The 20,284-nt window shown below is 19.2% G+C and overlaps 6 protein-coding genes across 9 annotated transcripts; 3 read left to right on the top strand and 3 right to left on the bottom strand.

The window, feature by feature from the left end:
• The first annotated feature begins 272 nt into the window (after positions 1–272).
• LOC412328 (NADH dehydrogenase [ubiquinone] iron-sulfur protein 6, mitochondrial) lies at positions 273–1,147 on the top strand. Its single transcript, XM_395789.6, has 3 exons — positions 273–631; positions 721–897; positions 986–1,147. The coding sequence occupies exons 1-3, from the start codon at positions 497–499 to the stop codon at positions 1,046–1,048; spliced, it is 375 nt and encodes a 124-aa protein (XP_395789.1). The 5' UTR covers positions 273–496; the 3' UTR covers positions 1,049–1,147.
• LOC725977 (protein SYS1 homolog) lies at positions 1,139–2,622 on the bottom strand. The gene is made up of 2 exons (XM_001120649.5): positions 2,487–2,622; positions 1,139–1,809 (listed from the first exon to the last, which is right to left on the bottom strand). The coding sequence occupies exon 2, from the start codon at positions 1,719–1,721 to the stop codon at positions 1,239–1,241; it is 483 nt and encodes a 160-aa protein (XP_001120649.1). The 5' UTR covers positions 1,722–1,809; positions 2,487–2,622; the 3' UTR covers positions 1,139–1,238.
• LOC102654029 lies at positions 2,512–6,424 on the top strand. Of its 2 annotated transcripts, XM_026443299.1 has the most exons (7): positions 2,512–2,616; positions 4,091–4,257; positions 4,417–4,497; positions 4,982–5,100; positions 5,206–5,341; positions 5,480–5,754; positions 6,312–6,424. In XM_026443299.1, exons 2-7 carry the CDS (start codon positions 4,193–4,195, stop codon positions 6,422–6,424), a joined length of 789 nt encoding a protein of 262 aa, XP_026299084.1. In that variant the 5' UTR covers positions 2,512–2,616; positions 4,091–4,192. The 2 variants fall into 2 exon arrangements, with proteins under 2 accessions (XP_026299084.1, XP_006566196.1); XM_006566133.3 differs by lacking the exon at positions 2,512–2,616 and having other exon boundaries at positions 4,058–4,257.
• A 2,452-nt stretch (positions 6,425–8,876) lies between these two features.
• Positions 8,877–14,576, bottom strand: LOC100576472 (E3 ubiquitin-protein ligase Su(dx)). Of its 2 annotated transcripts, none has more exons than XM_026443246.1 (12): positions 14,288–14,576; positions 13,865–13,997; positions 13,121–13,564; positions 11,979–13,017; positions 11,634–11,865; positions 11,208–11,521; positions 10,870–11,112; positions 10,636–10,795; positions 10,286–10,560; positions 9,990–10,215; positions 9,803–9,899; positions 8,877–9,710 (listed from the first exon to the last, which is right to left on the bottom strand). In XM_026443246.1, the coding sequence occupies exons 2-12, from the start codon at positions 13,920–13,922 to the stop codon at positions 9,538–9,540; spliced, it is 3,261 nt and encodes a 1,086-aa protein (XP_026299031.1). In that variant the 5' UTR covers positions 13,923–13,997; positions 14,288–14,576; the 3' UTR covers positions 8,877–9,537. The 2 variants fall into 2 exon arrangements, with proteins under 2 accessions (XP_026299031.1, XP_016770097.2); XM_016914608.2 differs by having other exon boundaries at positions 14,417–14,576.
• Positions 14,577–15,171: 595 nt separating this feature from the next.
• LOC725854 (39S ribosomal protein L37, mitochondrial) lies at positions 15,172–17,787 on the top strand. Its single transcript, XM_001121653.5, has 7 exons — positions 15,172–15,418; positions 15,677–15,868; positions 16,072–16,278; positions 16,389–16,508; positions 16,683–16,789; positions 17,088–17,270; positions 17,342–17,787. Exons 2-7 carry the CDS (start codon positions 15,687–15,689, stop codon positions 17,761–17,763), a joined length of 1,221 nt encoding a protein of 406 aa, XP_001121653.2. The 5' UTR covers positions 15,172–15,418; positions 15,677–15,686; the 3' UTR covers positions 17,764–17,787.
• A 240-nt stretch (positions 17,788–18,027) lies between these two features.
• On the bottom strand, positions 18,028–20,054 carry LOC552469 (cyclin-dependent kinase 20). Of its 2 annotated transcripts, none has more exons than XM_624842.6 (6): positions 19,897–20,053; positions 19,256–19,478; positions 18,925–19,113; positions 18,580–18,816; positions 18,265–18,492; positions 18,028–18,201 (listed from the first exon to the last, which is right to left on the bottom strand). In XM_624842.6, exons 2-6 carry the CDS (start codon positions 19,439–19,441, stop codon positions 18,046–18,048), a joined length of 996 nt encoding a protein of 331 aa, XP_624845.3. In that variant the 5' UTR covers positions 19,442–19,478; positions 19,897–20,053; the 3' UTR covers positions 18,028–18,045. The 2 variants fall into 2 exon arrangements, with proteins under 2 accessions (XP_624845.3, XP_016770068.1); XM_016914579.2 differs by having other exon boundaries at positions 18,106–18,201; positions 18,312–18,492; positions 19,897–20,054.
• Between the last annotated feature and the right edge of the window lie 230 nt (positions 20,055–20,284).

The following is a 20,284-nucleotide window of genomic DNA, read 5'->3' as shown; positions in this document are numbered from 1 at the left end:
TGCAAATTTTTAATCATATTTATATTAAAAATTATATAAATTCATTTTATATATGACAAAATTTTTTAAGATGTAAAACGTAAATAATAATTATATATAAAATTTAAATTTTTGAGTTTAAATTTATAATAACAATTAATTAGTTAGTTTATTATTTTTAAAGAGATGTAATTCGTAATATAATTTTTTTTTTTCAATAAAAAAATATTTGTAATTAACAGAGTTTTTTTCGATATATATCGCTTGAACTTCATGCTAGTCGATTCAACTACGACTTAATTACATAGAGACTAGACGCTGCGTGATTGGCTAATGTTTTTTGTTAATAACTCGTAACAAAATTATAACAAAAATTTTTTTAAAGGAAAATTACTTCAGGAATATTTAGTTAATTTGTTTTCTCAAATTTTTGAGATATCCTGTATATATACTATATTTTTTTTATTGAAAACTTACATGACGCGACATCTTGAAGAATTAAAAAAAAACCAAAAATATGGCGAGTATAAAGATTATGGAATTTTTTAAAACTTCCAATAGAAAATATAAAATTAATACCATAGGATTAATAATAAGAAATATACACGATGTAACTTCAAAATCTGCTAAAAAAGTCACTCATACTGGTCAGGTAAAATTAAAATTATGAAAATATATATATTTGTATAATTTTTTGTAACCTATATTATTTATTTTGATAAATATTTATTTTTTTAATAGATATATGATGAAGATGATTATCGCAATGTACGATTTGTAAATAGACCAAAAGAGGTTAATGATAATTGGGCCATAAAATTGATAGCAGAAGCTTCTCCTACATCAGCAAAAGAAAAAATTGTGGCATGTGATGGAGGTGGTGGACCTTTAGGACATCCAAAAGTTTATATTAATCTGGTATAAATTATTACAGTATTGTAGTATTAGTTAAAATTTTTGTAGTATTAGTTAAAATATTTCATAATTTTATTTTTATATATTTTAGGATAAACCTGGTAATCATACTTGTGGATATTGTGGTTTACGCTTTTATAAAGAAGATCATTAAATAAATGCAATATATACATATAGTTACATTATAAATTATTAATTTATTTTAAATTAATGTATGTTTATGGTAATAAATGTTAGAAATATGTACATAGGACAAGATCTCTTTTATTTATATATTTTAAATTTTCTAATTTATGAAACAATAATAAATTTTCTAAACAAAATTTGACTTTGGTAATAAATTTTCACAAAGCTGTTTTTTGGCTGTTCATACTTAATGGTATTGCTTGCAATTCAGTTTTCATACAGAGAAATTCACCACAGACACACATTATACTTAAAGATATAATATTTAAACACCACCAACTAAAAGTTGATGGAAAACTTGCATTATATACCCAACAGCATAATAAATGTATTAAATGTGCTGTACATGCAAAGTCCATACATTGTTTTGTTCTCTGTACTAGCCACCATAATGCAATTGCTCCAATCAATGCATTTAAAATAAAAATAATTATAATAAACTGACCAGCAAAATCTCTAACATGGATTTCTTTATAATGGAAAACATAATCTAATGATTTTGTGGATCCTATATATGATGCAACAATCCAAATCCATAATCCAAGACAAAAATACATCACTGTTTGAATAGCAATTATTTGAGATATAATAAGAAATGGATCCCATATTGTTTTACGGAATTGTCCAGAAATATTATTCATTGTTTAATTTTTAAAATATTAATTTTGTTTAATAAAACAATTCTATGTTATATATTTTGTATTTTATCATATTGAAGTTTCTTTTCATCTAAAACAGAAGTGATTAATATAAGAATGAGAAATTTTTAATATATAAAAAAATATATGTATATTACAATTATTAATAATTTTATAATTTATAAAATATATAATTTGTTATGCATTATAAAAATCTTAATTTAATATTGAAATAGTAGAATAGAGCATTTTTTTCTTGTAATTCTTCTTTAATTTGTTTAATAAGATAATTTAATTTAATTGCACAATTATATTGATTTGTTACATGTTAAATTAAAATGTTTTATATAATATATATATATCATATAAATATATAAATTTTAGATAAATTTAAAAAATATCACTTACAAAAATTTATATAATAAAATATTATTGAGAAATTGTAATTCAGATATTTAAATTGATTTTAAATAGTTATTTATTACATGCAAATGATATATATATATGTATATATATATATATATATATATATATATATATATATATATATACACATATATATACATAAAACAGAAAGAGAAAGAGAGAGAAAGACAAAAAAATTTAATTAGATATATTGATGATTTTGAAAGATTTAATTTTACTGTATCTTACATATTACTATAAAAAGGATGATATTATATTATTTATAAATTGCGATTAATAAATCTCAAATTATCTATTTTTTAATTATAAATTATAAAAATTACTTCACTTCAAAATGGTTACCTTTCTATGAAGTTATTTTATGATAGATATAGGCTATTTCTTTCGATACAAATCGTGATATTAAGCTTGGCAACATCGCTTTTACTAGCAAATATCTGGAGTTCTATTTTAGCATACATAATAAAAATTGGTGAAATATAATTAATATATTTTTAAAGAAATTATAGCAAAATATACATAACCTATTAAAAATTATAAATAAATAATTGTATAAATAATGTATAAATAGTATAATAACTATAAATAATAATAATATATAGTAAATATTTAAAATGATAAAAAAAAAATATCTTATTTCAGATAAATTTGAATTTAAAATATTTACATTAATTAAGAAAATATTATTATAAAATAAATTTAAAATATTCCTTTAAAAAATGATAAATATATAATAATCAAAGCATAGAAATTAATCAAAATGAAAAAAATTTCTAATATATAAAAAAAATATATGAATATTAATTGAAATAAGCAGTATAAATAATTCAGAGAAAATAAGAAAAGTTTCTAAATCATTTACAAATTAACATTATAATTACATTATAATTAAATTATTTTAATTATAATTATATCATAATATATCATAATATAATAAGTTTTAATTTATAAAATTTTTATATAAAAATATTATACAACATTATATAAACAATTCATAATAGAACAATATTATCTCTAATATTATGTACTTGTTAAATTATTATACTATATAATTATGAGAAAAATAAAGTAACAAATGCAAAATATAATAATAAAATATGAAATGTAAAAATTTAAATTTTAATTTTTTTAATTTAATCTGTACTAAATAATTTGTTATATATATAAATCAAGTAATTATTATAAATAGATAAAAAATTTGTACTACATATATATTGTATTATTTTATGATTATTCTATTATAATCTTTTTATTATCATTATATATATTATCTATAATTTGTACTAAATAATTTGCTATATATATATAAATCAAGTAATTATTATAAATAGAAAAAATTTGTAGTACATATATATTCTATTACTTTACGATTATTCTATTATAATCTTTTTATTATCATTATATATATTATTATGAGCAAATATTTTTTAATTTTATAAAATCACGAAAATCCGAAAATAGTAATTTATAATAAATGTCTATCGAATTGAAATAATATTATTGCTAAATTTATTCTAATTATAACTTATATTTTATATGACTATCTTCAAATTAAAAAATATAATATTCTGTCAACGAGATAAATCACTAAATGTAAATAAAATTACATGATCAAAATGTAGAGAGAAATTAAATCGATTATTCAAAAATACATAAAATTTTTATTTTATTTTAATTTATTACATAAAATATTTAGTAAATATTAAGTATATATTTTAATATATATTTTAAATTTAAATAAGAAAAAGTATAATCGTTTGATTCAATAAATAATTCGAGAAGAAAGTTCACAAATATAATTTATCTTTATTAAGATAAAATAAATAATACTATTATAGTTAATATTGACATATTTTAAATATATAATAATTTTAATATCGATAATTCGTCAGCCAATAGCTGAAATTGTATCTAATTGTCACGTCTTTTAATTTATTTATATCTAGTGAGTTGTCTTGTTGAACACAGTCCATTACTATAGTTCGAGAATATTCAAAAATATGATGTAAGCTCCTTTTCATTAAGTAAAGAGATTAGAATTGTGAGAAATGGAGTTTTGGAATTTCATCCGCAATATATTTGGCGGAAACAATTCGGATAAATTTAATAAAAGGTAAAAAATGTAAATAAATATATATAATTATTGATTCTGCGGATTGCATGATTGCATTATTACTTATTTTTATTTATTTTTTATGACTTAATCAAATATATTATATTCTTTATTTTAATTGAATTTTCCAATTTTTTTTATTTTAATTAAATATTTCAGATTTGCTGATTGTGAAGATAATTATAATGGAGACAATTTTGGAAATTCAATATGGCAAATTGATGTTTACGATAATCCGAGGTGAATTTTATTTTACATTTTATGTAAATTTATTATTTGTTCATTGTTCAATTAATATTTTTTAAAAATCTATTTAATTATTTTAATATGATATTAATAAATTTTTTATATGAATAAATTAAAGATATATTACAAAATATAAACAATATATATTTATATAAAATTTTTTTAAAATTATTTCATTTTAAATAGTAATAAAATAATATATATATATATATATATTTAAAAAATCTACTTATATTTATATACATATAAAGTAAATATTTTATTTTGTTGTGTTTAAAAAAATAAAATTTTTTATAAATAAATGATTAGTTTTTCGAATTATTTAATTTAAAAACAAAATAATAATTTAAAAATATCATGTTTGCAATGACTTTGAAAAAATAGATTTTAATAGAATTTATGTAATAATTTATATATTTTATTTATTTATATTTATTATGAAAAATTATTAATTTTATTGTAACTTTATATATAACAGATATTTTGGGAGAAATAATCACTTTAATATCTTTAGTGATCCATTACAAATAACAAGATATTTTGAATCTCAGATTGAGAATATAATGATGAATTTTATTTATGGATTTCATAATGAAGGTATGGATTTAATAATGGATATCAATATATTGTTTTTAATTCATATATAATTATAAATATTATTTTAAATTTAAAAATAATTATAAAAATATTAAATTTTTTTAGGTAATGATGCAAATACAAATGTATTTCTATTTGGACCTTCAAATGCTCCTTCACAAAGAGAAAATTTACGAGATAAAATGTTGAAACCAAATAATAATCAGACTGGATTAAAATTAGATACAGATTTAGATGGAAAGTTAGTAATTAAATTTAATAAAATAATTAAATTATAATTCATTTAATTATTTTAAAAAATTATAGAATTATTTTTTAAAATTAATATTTTTTAAATTATATTTATAAATATTGAAAAAGATTTTGTTAACTTCAATAGGATTACTGTAGATAATTTTTCTAATATTTGGGATGAACATGACAAGTCAAAACTTGAAATATCACGTCCTCACATATTTGGAAAGTCCATGAGAAAAGAATATATTCGTAAACCTGATGGAACAATAGAGCAAAAACAAATTATTAAAGATTATGAAGGAAATGAAGAAACTATGATATCACAGCAAATTGGTGATAAAATTCACACTATTGTTACAAAAATAGACAAAAATGGAGTAGAAACAAAAACAGAAGAATTTTGTGATGTAAATGAATGTAAGTAATAAATTTATGAAGGATTCAGAAAGATAATATAAATTCTTATTTTAATACTATATTTTCTAATAAAAAAATATATTTAATATTTTTATATTTAATCTTATTAATAATTATAAAATATATCATTTTGATTACTGAACTACTACATTACTGAATGATTAGATGTGTTCATTGGAATACTTTTCTTAATTTGTTACAATTTTAGGATACTGATTAATTAAAAATTTAAAAAAAAATTATGAATTATTGGAATTATTTTTTTTAATGATTAAATTAGAAATTTACAAAATTTTGAGATATTAGAGAAACAAATAATATTTCTGTATTTATAACTTATTAATATAAAATTTACAGAATTAAAAAATATTTTCTAAATTATATATTTTTTTTTATAAAAATAACTTATTTACAAAAAAAAATATAATTTAAAAAATGTTTATATTATGTTTATTAATGTATTGAAATTTATACAATTTTTCAAAAAATCGTTTTTTAATTTCATTAATTAAATTCATTAATTTTTGTTTAAAAAATTATAATTATATAAATTTCAGGTGATTCATTTGGAAAAAAAAAATTATCATCAAATGAAAATAGTAATTTTCTCGATAGTGATTTAAATTTCTTTTCTTGGGATAAATTTTTTAAACCTAATCCAAAATTATGATAAAATTAAATAAAATTTAAATATTCTATAGTAATTTTCTATAGTAAAAATATTTATAATAAAAATATAGTAAATGATAATAACATGTATGGTATTGTTGTTAAACAAAAATATAAACTAATTTGATTTACATAATATGTAATAAAATTATTTCAGTAATATATAAATTCATTCTCTGTATAAATATGTATATCTGTTTAAGTGTTTGCAAGATATTATGAATATATTAATGCATACAGTGATCAAAAATAGTTTCTCTTTTTTTTATGTTTTAATTTCATGTGTAGAAATAGAACTATTTTATATTCTATATATGTTTTTCATATACAAATTTTCCAAGAAAAATAATATATGTAATATTTCATAAGATTAATATCTTAATTTAATAATTTTATTAATGATTATAATAATTTAAAATTATTTTAAATTAATTTAAATAATTTTAAATGATTATTAATAATTTTAATTAAATGATTAAGTTTAAGAAATAATTTTTTAATTTTTAAGTTATTAAGTTGATTTAAATTGTTAATTTATAATATAATATAATATAATAATGTATAATATAAATAAATGTTATGAATAAATATTGTTTTGTTGAATGTAATAACATTATAATTAATTATATAATATATAAATATATTATATAAATACAAATTATTGATATGCTTTCTTTATTTAATATTTGTGTATCATTTATTCTTTATCTACATATGCACAATATGAATTCATATATATGAATTACCTTTGTGAAATGTTAGTCGGCATGACAAAATATATATAACTTCTACTTACGTTATCATTGTCCATGATTTATATTTATATTTAATTGAAATTTATATTTAAATGAAGAAATTTATTGTTCATTTTAAATTATAAAAAAAATTATGAGCGATTTTGATATCCAGAATATAAAAAATATATAATTTAAATATTAATAAATATAATTTAAAAAATAAAAAATGAAATTAAATTTAATTAAAAAATTCTTTATGAAACTTTTTATCCTATAAACGATATCTTTTATACATCTTTTAAAATATATTTATTATAATAAAGATTATTATAATAAAAAAAACAACTTATCGAATTATACATAATAAATAATAGATATTTATTGTTATATTGAAATAATAAAAATAATAGAAAATAAAATACATATTCATTCAATTAAAAATTTACATACGAATATTCTTAGGAAAAAAATAGTAAATACTTTCATATACATATACTATAGTATGTATACTTTGTATATACTGAATTACAAAACTTAGAATATGCATTATACAGATGTTATATTACAAATATTTATATTCATTTTAACTAATTAGCCAATACATAAGCAAATTGATTTTTATATTATAAATTTTTTCACATATATATATATTTTATTATATTACTGTCAAAATATACATTTCATGAATGTAATTTGTGTGTACACATATATATGTTTTATATTTTTGCATGCATTTTATTAAATGTATTACTTATTTCTTACATTAATTACAATTTATTTATACATATATGAGCATATTATATGCACACACAAATTACTATTATTAATAAATTTCATGTTTATAATCCTAAGTTATTATTTCAAATATTATAAAAAATCAAATTTAAAAAAATTAGTTTAAATTTATTTTAAATATTATGAAAAAAATATCAGATGTTATAATGATTTAATAACAATAGTAACTATAATATTAAAAATTCTCAATTGATTTGAGAATTAATAAATAATAGATTATCGGAAAAATGACATTGCTACATCAAATATATAATGTTTAATTATATAAAATATTATCTAAAATTTAATTAAATCTGATAATCTGATAACACTTTTTATTTAGAACCAAAAAATATTCAAGTTAATATTATTGAATTACAAAAAAATCAAGATAGATATTTATTTATTATGCGCAAAAGAAAAGTAAAAGAAAGCAAAATTTAAATTGAAAGAGATAAAATATATAAAAATGAGAACAAATAATATGAAATTTTATATAATCATATAAATAACAGCTATAACGAAAGTTTAAAAAACTTTAATCATATGATTCACAATATGATAATAGAAATAGTTGTAAAAATAATTAAGAAAAGAATATTATAATTTACTATCAAATGAATTTAATTTATCACGAATTTTAAATAATAAATGCTAATAATTTACAAATATTACTTGCAACATGATTTTTATAACAAAAGCTATTATTTTTTTTATTTATAATATTTCAAATAAAAAAAATTTTATTTATAATATTTCAAATAATAAAATAATAAAATCAACTAAAAATATACAAATCATATATTATATTATATTTTTATAAATTTATATGATAAAAATTATATAAATTATTTAGTTTCATACATAAAACCATTATTAAATTTAGTATTTTTCATTTTTCAATCTATCTACAATGTTTTTAATGCAATTTTTTATACCTTCTTAGGACAAAACATGAAATCGTTATTATTGATTTGTCACATAAAATACAATATATTTATAGCTTAATATGTACAGCACTTATTATAATTTTCAAACCCTTTATTAGGGAATGTTATTAAATATCGTAGAAAGCATCAATAATAAACAGCAATTAAAAACATGATTTATTTCATTATAATTATTAATGAAACATAATGAAGTAAAATTAGGTAAGATTAATCTTAAAAAAAAAATCAATTATAAGATAATTATTTTGGCATCTTTGCTTTTATTTTATTATTTCTATGATTTGTTAATTGTATAAGTTTTATTTTGTAAATATATACAATTTTTTTAAATATTATCTGTGCATTTCATTGATATTTTCTACGAATTTTACATATTTAAATATAATTGTAATATATATATATATATATATATATATATATATAAAATAAAGAAATATGCTTTGAAATAAATTTTCAATTAAAATTAATATCAGAATTTCTTATAAAAGTTTAATACAAACATTTTCAATTCATTAATTTAAAAAAAATTCTTACTTAACAATTTTATCTTGTTATTGTAAACAAGATAAATCAAATCATTAAAACCTTGTACTACACTAAACTTGTTTTCATCACTTCTCATACATAGTAATATATTATATTTAAGTATTTAATTATTCTTGGCCAAAACCTTCTGTTTCTTCAATTGCATAATTTAATTTTTCTACTAGCTGATCATAACTTTTATATGGTGGTAAATCCAATCTATTGAAACATGTATGTGATCTAGGTAACCATGTATCTTTTCCTACTTTCTCTATACAAAATCTTTGAGGACCATTGCTCCCTAAAAAAATAATTTTAAATATAAATAATTTGAATTTAATTTCATTTAAAATTCATTTAAAATTCATTTAATTATTAATAATTATTATTTACCCATTAATTCTGCAAATCCTCCAACAGGTACTCGACAAGTACCTGTTACAAATTGTAAAAGTCGAGCTCGTTTTTCGCTATCTGTTCTATTCACAAACTGAATATAAAATATATAAATATAATAAATCTGACATATATATAAAATAATTTTTTACATATATAATCAATTATATATATAATAACAAACCTGCCAGAACCACAAAATTTGTTTACTATTTCGTGTATAATGTCTATAAATTGTATTGCGTTGCCAATCTTCTACATCTATTTCTTGCATACCACAAAGCATAAGTTCTAATTCACGCTCATCAAAATATTTTAACCATTCTAATGGTACAACAGAATTAAAACCTTCTAAAAATGCTTTAGTTTGGTCCTCTATACCTCTTGTCATTCTCCATTCTGTCATTAATCTTATATAATAAAAATTAATAAGTAAATTATTCTTTAACATACAAAATATTAATTTAATGTTTGTTATACCTAATATATTCTTCTTTATTTTCTTCAATAACTCTAATTTTGTCACCACCCTCTTTTAATTCATGATGTATTACTTGGCCAAGAATTTCAAAATCTACACTATAATACAATTCGAGACCACATTCATCAATATTGTTTTCTTTTATCCATACAAGAGATTTATAGAATTCTGGATCAATAGATTCTATATCTTTCATAATCAATTTTTTATTTAACATACGTTTATAAAATGGCATAGTGAATCCACTATAGATAAAACGTCCATGATAAAGAGCCTATATATAAAAATGTATATTAATTTTATTGATTTTATTAAAAATATATTATTGAGAGAATAACAATTATCATACCATTGCTATAAATCTTCCAATAAATTTAAAATACTGTAAATGATCAGGATTAACATAAGATGCTGGGTTTATTTGTAAGCTATAATTACTTTTATTGGCATATTCAAATAAACAATACATTGGATTTAACACTTCGTGACTCAACAAGAAAAACCATTCTCTAAAATCAAAATTAATATTTAATTCATTTTTATTTTTTTTAAATAATTTTTAATTAGAATAATTAATTCTTACCTTGATACACCTCCATAATCTAAACCTTCTTCTCCTTTAAATATTATATATAATCTGCGTCTTAATGCAAAAGCTTCAGCATTCATTATCTGATGATAAGAATCTTCAAATAGCGTTTGTCGATTAACACTAATTTTTATATGATTCGGTAATGCATTGGTTTGACATAAAAAGCGAAATTGTGATAATTTCCATCGAAATGATCTTTCATATGCTCTTGGTACACGATAAACACCTTTTGGACTAAATAACAAGATAATAATAAGTAAAAAAAGAAAAAAAATAAATAAGAAATAGAAAAAAAAATTTAAGAACGATTTAAAAGAAAATATACAAACCCTTTAGGTGCACCAGGTCTTGGATCTTGAAATGTAGTTGTCCTCGTATTATGATCTACAAAATATCGAACTCCATCTTCGGTTAATCGTATTTCCCAGCCATCTGGTAATGGTGGTTCATCAATTCCAGTTTCTTGTCCTTGCGTTCTTGGATCTTCCCATTGTGTTGTACGATTTTTATGATTTACATAATAAACTCTTCCTTCTGGCTGTTTACGTCTTTCCCATCCAGCAGGTAATGGTCCTAGAGCATCATCATCATCAACCATAGATGATGTTGAAGGTCCTGCTATAACAGTTTGATTTCCATGTGCCTGTAAATATATATTAAATTTTTAAGTTAGGAAGTTAAATATTTATATTTTAAAAACTAGAAATAAAATATAAATAAATAAAATTATTATATTGTAAATATTTATTATTTACTTGAGGATAGAGAAATCGTTGGTTTCCTTGTTGTACTACATGCTGTCTTTCACCTTGCCAATGCTGAAAATGTTGTAATCTTTCTGTATTTGGTCTTTGCCATGTTGTGGTTCTTGTATTATGATCTACATAATAAATTCTGCCTCTGGGATCTCTACGAACTTCCCAACCTGGTGGTAAAGGTTGTGGTCTTTCCCAAGAAGTACTTCGTGTCTTATGATCAACATAATATCTAATTAAAAATAATTAAAAATAATTAAAAATAAAGTATTAAAAAAATATATATTTTTTATATATTTCTTAAGAAAAATGTAAAAATTAAATTATTTTTTTAAAATAAATAACCTTCTTCCATAAATATCATATCTCATTTCCCAACCAGGAGGTAATGGCTCTTCAGAATGATTTGTAGGATCAACTTCAGCAAGTACAATTGAAGATCCAGATTGACTTGACTGTCCAGGCAGCATGTTAGTTGATCCTGACAATGAAGCTACCCGTTGTACTACTCGAGGATTTGAGCGTGTAGTTGTAGGATTTGTATATTGTTCATTATGAGTAGTTCTACGTGCTTCACCCATGGATAATATTGAAGATTGATCTGAACGTGTTATTCCACGACTATCTGTCATAAGAAACACTGTAGGTTGTTCTAAATGAGAACCATCTGGTAAAGTAAATACTACAGATTGCTCTGTCTGAGAATGTCCTTGATTATCAGTTAAAACAGGATTTCTAAATTGATCTACTCTAGAAACTATAAATCCATCCATTAAAGGGGTATCCTGATCTGTTCTCATATTTCCATAACTATCTGAAAGAGAACTAGTTACTGGTTGTTCTGTTCGAATGTTACGTTCATTAGAGAGAGATTGTTCTGTTCTATTATGTGAACATATATCTGTATTAGTAGTTAATTGATCTGATCTAGATATTCCAACTGTTCCAGACAATACTGTTGATTGTTCAATTTGGGAAATATTACGATTTTCTGAGGCAGAAACTTTTGGAAATTGTTCTGTACATGAACCAACTCTTATACCATCTATAATACCAGATGTTGATACATGTTCTATTCGAGACGTTTGACGATCTGGCAAAGATGTGACAAAACGTCCTGATAAAGATACAATTGATTTATCTGCAGGTGATATTGCATGTCCATTTGATAAAGAATTCGATGCAACTGGCTCAATTTGTTCATTGTTTTTATTAGTATTAGTTTGCTCATTTCCACTATTATAAGTAGAGTTTTGATAAATATTTGATAATGTTCCATGAAAATTAGATGATGCAACATGTTTAGCTTCATGTAATCTCATACGTGCTCGAATCCCGCCATTAAGAATGCTACTATTGCTAATAGCATCATTATTTGAAACACCTAAAATATTGTTATAATTTTAAATTAAAAACAGTTTTATATTATTTATATTTAAAATATATCAAAATTATAAAAAATTAAACACCTAATCTTAATTTCTTACCATCAAAAGGTATGCAGGCAGATTGTGTTTGACATGATGGTGATTCATTAATGCTTGATGATGTATTTGGCATATTGATTCTTAATCCATCAAATACTGTTATTAATTCTCCAACTTTACATAATTGAGAATCATGTTTATTTTCACTCATTAAGTCAAACGTTACTTCCATATTTTCTAATTTTCCATTATAATGAGATAATACTTGAGAGAGACTTATTTTTTTTTCTCCTATTAAAGTATCTTTTCGGAAAGTACTATGATCTAATAATCGAAAATGTAATTGTGAATGTGGAGTTACAAGTATTGTAAATTCCTCGTTCCATTTTGGTTGATATGTAGATTTTGAAACTTCTGTCTTTCGAGGACTTTTATCATCAACAGAAAATTCTATATAAGGATTAGGCTTTAAAAATGTAGAACTTCTTAATATAGCACCTTCAACTAAAATAATAAATTATCTTAATATTATATATTATTTACATGTAATAATAATATTATCTATTTATTTTTCTAATAGTTATTATATTTAATATTTATTTATTAAATAATATGTTATATTTATCAAAATAAATAAAATAATAGTTATAAATTTAAATATTGATTCATATATATATCATATATATATATATATATATATACATATATAATATATAAAATATAAACAATATAAATATATAATATATAATAATAATAATAATGACATGAAATTTATATGTATTTTAAGAATAATTTAAAACTTACTTGTAATACTCAATTGGTGAAAACCAGATGATGCCACTTCTTCGTCACAATGAGACATTGTATATAATTTAGTAAAATTTAATATATTTTTTGAAAATTCATAATTTTTTTACTATTTATATATAAATTTCACCTGGAATGAAGTTTTAAATAAGCTTAATGAATTGAATTAAACAAAAATACTTTTATTATGCATCTATAAATAAAAATTATAAAATTATATAAAATAATTAAAAAATATTCTGAAAAACAATTATCACTATGGTAAAACAAAAGAAGTATTTAAGTTAGATTAATAATTAAACTATATTATATTGTATAAATAAGCGAAATAAAAAATTATTTCAAACATTATAATATTTTGTATAATAATAAAGCAAAACATAAAAAAGTAAACTTATATAATTAATGATAAATACATACATTACAATACTGTATAAAGCAATACGGTTTAAAAAAGTTGATGTCTTTCATGTACTAAAAACACTATTACTATTGGTATTCTTTCTAAATGATGGAATTAAAATATTCAAATAATTACATAATACATACAGATGTATTTATTATGAATTCTTGAAAATGTATCCAACACATTGCCTATTTTTAAGGCTATTAATGTTTATATGATAAAAGTTCTTCAACATTCACAATTTTTATCACAGAACTTCGTTATCAGTAGGTCACCATCTTTTCACACATCAAAGGTAGGAACCTTTTATAATATGCAAATCACTATAAAAGCATAGGATATGCGCGCGCATATGTTATGTATTTATCTCACAGAAAATGCTAACTATATTAAGACTCTATTTTTACTTCCCTAGATATAAATATAAAATATAAATTTATTAATAATATAATTTTTTAAAAAACTAAAATATTTATATATTGCTAAATTAAAATATTTAATAATTTACAAATATAATATAATATAAAAAATATAATGTAATTAAAATTATGTATTCTTATATACATTATGATTAAAAACATTATTACTACATAATATATTAATTTTGTTATGTTATTAAAATTTTTATTGAAATAAAAATAAAATAGATATTTATCTTAATATAACAAAATTGCTTGTAATATTAAATTATTTAAATTAATTAATTATTTAATAACAGATTTCAATAATATTAATTTTATAATAATATTTATCATTAAACTATTGAAAACTAATAAAAAAAATACATGATATATATAAAAAGAAATATTAAGATATCTGTTTGTATTTTATATTCTGCAATATTAAAATATTAATTTTTTTTTTATCATGATTTATTTAAATATAAACTATGATAGTTAACTTGGCAACATCGCTTTTGCTAGTATTAAGAGTCTTATAGTATCGCAGTAATAACTTTTTTTTAAAAAATTGATCTTTTCCTAAATTATTTATTTGATAATCTGATATTTCTAATAATACATATATATATATAATACATACATATTTTATTAATACTAATTCTTATTAGAATTATAATTTCCATACGTAATTTGTGTAGAATATTGTATAATATATCATATTAACTGTAATCAAGATTTATCGAAGTAAATATTATCATATATAAAAATAATTAAAATAAAATTAATATAAATTTAAAATTAATATTTTTTAATTGAAAAGATTTTGAAATTCTATTGAAAGTGATACCGAATAATTATAATATAATACATATTTTTTATCTTAGAAAAATAAGTGTTACTTAACCTAATATTAATAAGATATATAAATGATATAAAAAAATAATGTAAAATATTTTTAAAGAGTAGAATTTTAATTGTTATTTAATTAAATTCTTTTTTTAGGTAAATTATAATGAAATTCACACAATTTTTATATAAACATCATATAGGTAAAGCAGTGAGATATTTATGGCAACATCAACGAGAGAGAACTATATTAATGACTAAAGCAGAAAATATTTTAAGATCTATGAATTTTCCAATTGAAGATGCTACAAAATTTATATTAAAACAAAATAAACATAAACACAAAATGTAATATTCTTTTCTTATTTTATATTATAGCTTTAATATTAATAGTTCTAATATTTATTTATTAATTCTTATAATAAAAAAAAATAAATTTAATAATCTTATTTGAAATTCATAAATATTTTTTCAATTTTTAATAATGAAATTAATAAAATTTTATAAATAATGTTAATTATAAATAATGTTATTTATTTTTTTTATATTAGAATTGAAAATTCAATTAAATTCAATAATATAAATCTTAAATTTGAAGATAAAAAATATTTGATATTTGAAGATCATAATGTTTTACAAGAAGGAGTACCACAAGCATGTTTATTAACAAAAACATTAAAAATTGATGATGAATTGCCAAAAAAAATACAAAATTTAATTACTGAAATTCCAGATAATATAAATAATTTATTGAAAAGGTATTATATAAAGATTATATTAAACATATAATATTGCTTTATAATTTTATTAAAACTAATATAATTGATATATATAAATATTAATTCATTTTAAAAATCATTTTATTCAGATTTGTTTATACATCTGTAATATATGATGCAGAACAAATAAAATTACCACGATTAAAGGATCCTGATCGACCTGCTTGGGTATTTCCAAGAGTATATGGTATAACTACTACAAGAAAAATGTAAATATCAATTAATTTTTATTATATATATAATAAATTATGGTTATAAATATATATATATTATATTAATAATATAAATCAATATAATAATAATAATAAGTTTCTATATATAAAATTAAATTTATATTTTTTTAACTTTAATTTTAAAGTAATGTGTATAGGCATGTGTTGTAGGCATAATTTATCAAAAAAGTTTTTACAACTTTGTGAATCATTAAGTGGATTAAATGATGCACAAAACAAATCAATAGTGCATAATGGACTTTTATCTACGTGTTTAGGTATGTGAATTATTGAAAAAATAAATAACATTAATTTGGTAGGATTAAGAAATATTATATTTTTATATGTTGAGATATTCATATTTATATATTGTTGTTATAATTTTCAATTAGTAGTTAAAACTTTAATAAAAATTCAGAAAAATTTTGCATATTTTGATATATATATTATTTTCTATATTATTTTCTATATTATTATTTCTAATATATTTATATATTTTATCTCTAATATAATATATTACTTCTAATATAATATTCTAATAATATAATAATCATTTATTGATAACTTATCTTTTAGAAAAAGAAAATTATTTCATAAAATTTTCTTTAAAAATGGATATAATGATGACATCTTTAATACCTTTAACACCAATAAAAGATATGAATATGAATAATGAATTTGATTTACCTGATATTTATCCATTACATTATACTATTGGTTTATCTAAATTAGATATTTTTGATAATGAAAATCTATATCGTAAGTAAAAATTTGATATAATATTTCTACATTATAATTAGAAAATTTAAAAATATATATTAATATTATAGCAATTATTATGGAATCACCATTTATGAATGTTCATACTATTTTTATAAATAATAATCCAGAAGAAGTTAGAAATTTAACTGAAATGCCAGTCACGGAAGATCAAATTCATGCACGTTCTATGATAAAATCATTTACAGTAGCAGCAACTTGTGCACAACAAAGATTTGGATTAAATGTGAAAAAATTACCTGAACCTATTGTTGTGCAATGTGTTCAGTCAGATGGACAAAACTTTCATTTTTCTGTATATCAACTTAATACCTTAGATATTGATGGTAAAGAAGGAATAAAAAATTTTTGGTGGTCAGAACCATCAATAAAATTATATGAAGAAGCTCAATATGAAAAAGGACAGCCTTGTCTTAAAAATTATAACAGTGATGTTTTTAAAAGATTTCTTGCATTTTATAAAAATAAATAAAATAAATAATTATTCATAATAAAAAATTTTTTTGTTTATATTTTTATATTAATTTGTTAGTTAAAAATATTTATATTGTTATATGTTAATTTAAAAGTTGTAAAAATTTGTAAATTTATTTGTAAATACATCATTGTTATATTGTACATATAAAATATAGTGAAACTTAGCTTTTTTTTTTAGGTTTTTATTTAAATATATTTCTATATATATTATATATTCTATATATATATATATATATTATATATATTTCTATATATTTTTTATTAAATTAAATATTTATTATGTGATGCTTAATAGATTTTTAAATAGTATAGTAGGTTGGATGTTTGTATTAATTTCTTTTTGTCTTATTTGATAACGATGATTAGTTTGTGGTTTTATCAAATATTTTGAAGAAGTATAAGGTTTGACATGAAAGTATATATGTTGTAGTGCCTGAAATAAAAAAAATTTTTAATTATTATTATATACTTTAATTGTTATTTTAATATAACATACTTCACTAGCTGACAAGCGTTTTGATGAATTATAAATAAGTATTTTACTAATTAAATCAATAGCTTCTGGTTCAGAATCCTCAATAATTTTTTCCCAAGTTATTCCTTTATGATATGGAAATGTAATCTTGTTATAATCAGGTAATATACTTAAATCTGGCCAGGTTTCTGATGTAGGTGAACCTAAATATTTTAAAACAATTGCTAACTGCTCAATATCTGTTTCACCCTGTAAGTTTACTACTAATTAATTTAATATTAAAAATGTTAAAATATAATAGAAAAAAATAGAATATATAAATATTTTACATCTTACAGGAAATAATGGAGATTTATTAAGTAATTCACCAAAAATGCAACCAATAGACCACATATCAATAGCTGATGTATAATATCGTGCACCATATAATAATTCAGGTGCTCTGTACCACCTAGTGGCAATTTGATGTGAATATGGCTTTGTTACATTTTTCCACAACAATCTTCCTAAGCCAAAATCAGCAATTTTTAGAATACCTTTCTCATTTATTAATAAATTAGCAGGTTTTAGATCCTAAAAATATTTTAATATTTTTATTATAATTTAATAGGATTTTAAATATTAAATATAAAAAAGAAAATTCTAATTATTTTAATTTATATAATAATATTTATTATTTACTCTATGTATTATATTTTTTTCATGTATATATGCAATGCCCTCTAAAATCATTTTTATATAAATTTTTATTTGAACTGGAGTTAATAATATATCATTATCTTTTATTATTTCCCATAATCCTGTTGGCATATATTCAAAGACCATTATAAAATCTAAACCAGCAGGAAAAGCATCTAATAACTCTATAATCTGTAATAAATAAATTTTTTTTTAAATTTTCTTATTTCTATATTAATAAAAAAATTTTTTCCTTAAAAAAATATTAATAAATTAATGAGTACATTATACAATAGAATTTATTAATAATACGTAATAATTAAAATAAACATACATTGAGATGTTTTAATTGTTGCAAAATTTTTATTTCTCTAATAATAGATGTAGATATACCATTGTCAATATTTTTTAAAAATAATTTTTTTAATGCAACATTTTTTTCTGTTTCCAAATCATGTGCTTTTAAAACAATACCTTGTGCTCCTTTTCCAATTTTTCCTGTGATTATATATCTATCCATATTTAAGATATTTATAAATTAAAATCAAATTATAATGCTGAAATAATAATTTTTTAGATATAAGCAATTTTTATTTTTTTGTTTTTTAATACATAATATTTTATTATTATATTAACATTATATTATATTATTAATATTAATCATTTGACAAGGAAAAATTTCTTTTTTTATATTTTGCTTTTATGCAATGAATAATATATAATATATAAGTATATAAGTATATATAATATATTATATATAATAATATATAAGTTTTATATATTCACATATATCATAAGTAAAGAAATATTTATTAAAATTTTTGGATTTCATAAAAGAATAAATATTAATTTAATAAAAGAATAAATATCGAAATATTTTCTTATTAATTTTTATAAAAAGTTCTTTAATATGTGCTTCATTTTTAAAATTTACTAATATATGATATATAAATAACTGAACACAATATTTATTACCGTCATATATTTTTATTTTACTAATTGATTACAAGATTCTTTATAGAAATATTTAAATTATAATAAGATTAAAGGAGTATTTGTAACTACAACAAAAACAATTGTTTTGTTATTAAATATATCTCATTGAAGTATTGAACGATAGAATTGGATGTAAATAAAATCACGTGACTAATTCTAGAAAAATCAGGTTGAATAACAATTTATAAATCGCTTTAATTTCCCTAGATTTTGATCTGTGATTTTATTTATATTTGTGGATTCGACTTATCGAATGAAATAAATAAGTAACTAAGTAATAAGTATCTAAATTTTAGTGAGAAATATTTCTAGAAAGATATTTGTTTAACCTAACCTTCTATTGAAATTATTTTATGAAGTGTTTTGT

This window comes from Apis mellifera, linkage group LG10 (genome assembly GCF_003254395.2).
Source record: "Apis mellifera strain DH4 linkage group LG10, Amel_HAv3.1, whole genome shotgun sequence".
Taxonomy (NCBI): Eukaryota; Metazoa; Arthropoda; class Insecta; order Hymenoptera; family Apidae; genus Apis; species Apis mellifera.
Note: the sequence above shows the minus strand (reverse complement) of the source record. Positions and strands in the feature narration are given on the sequence as shown.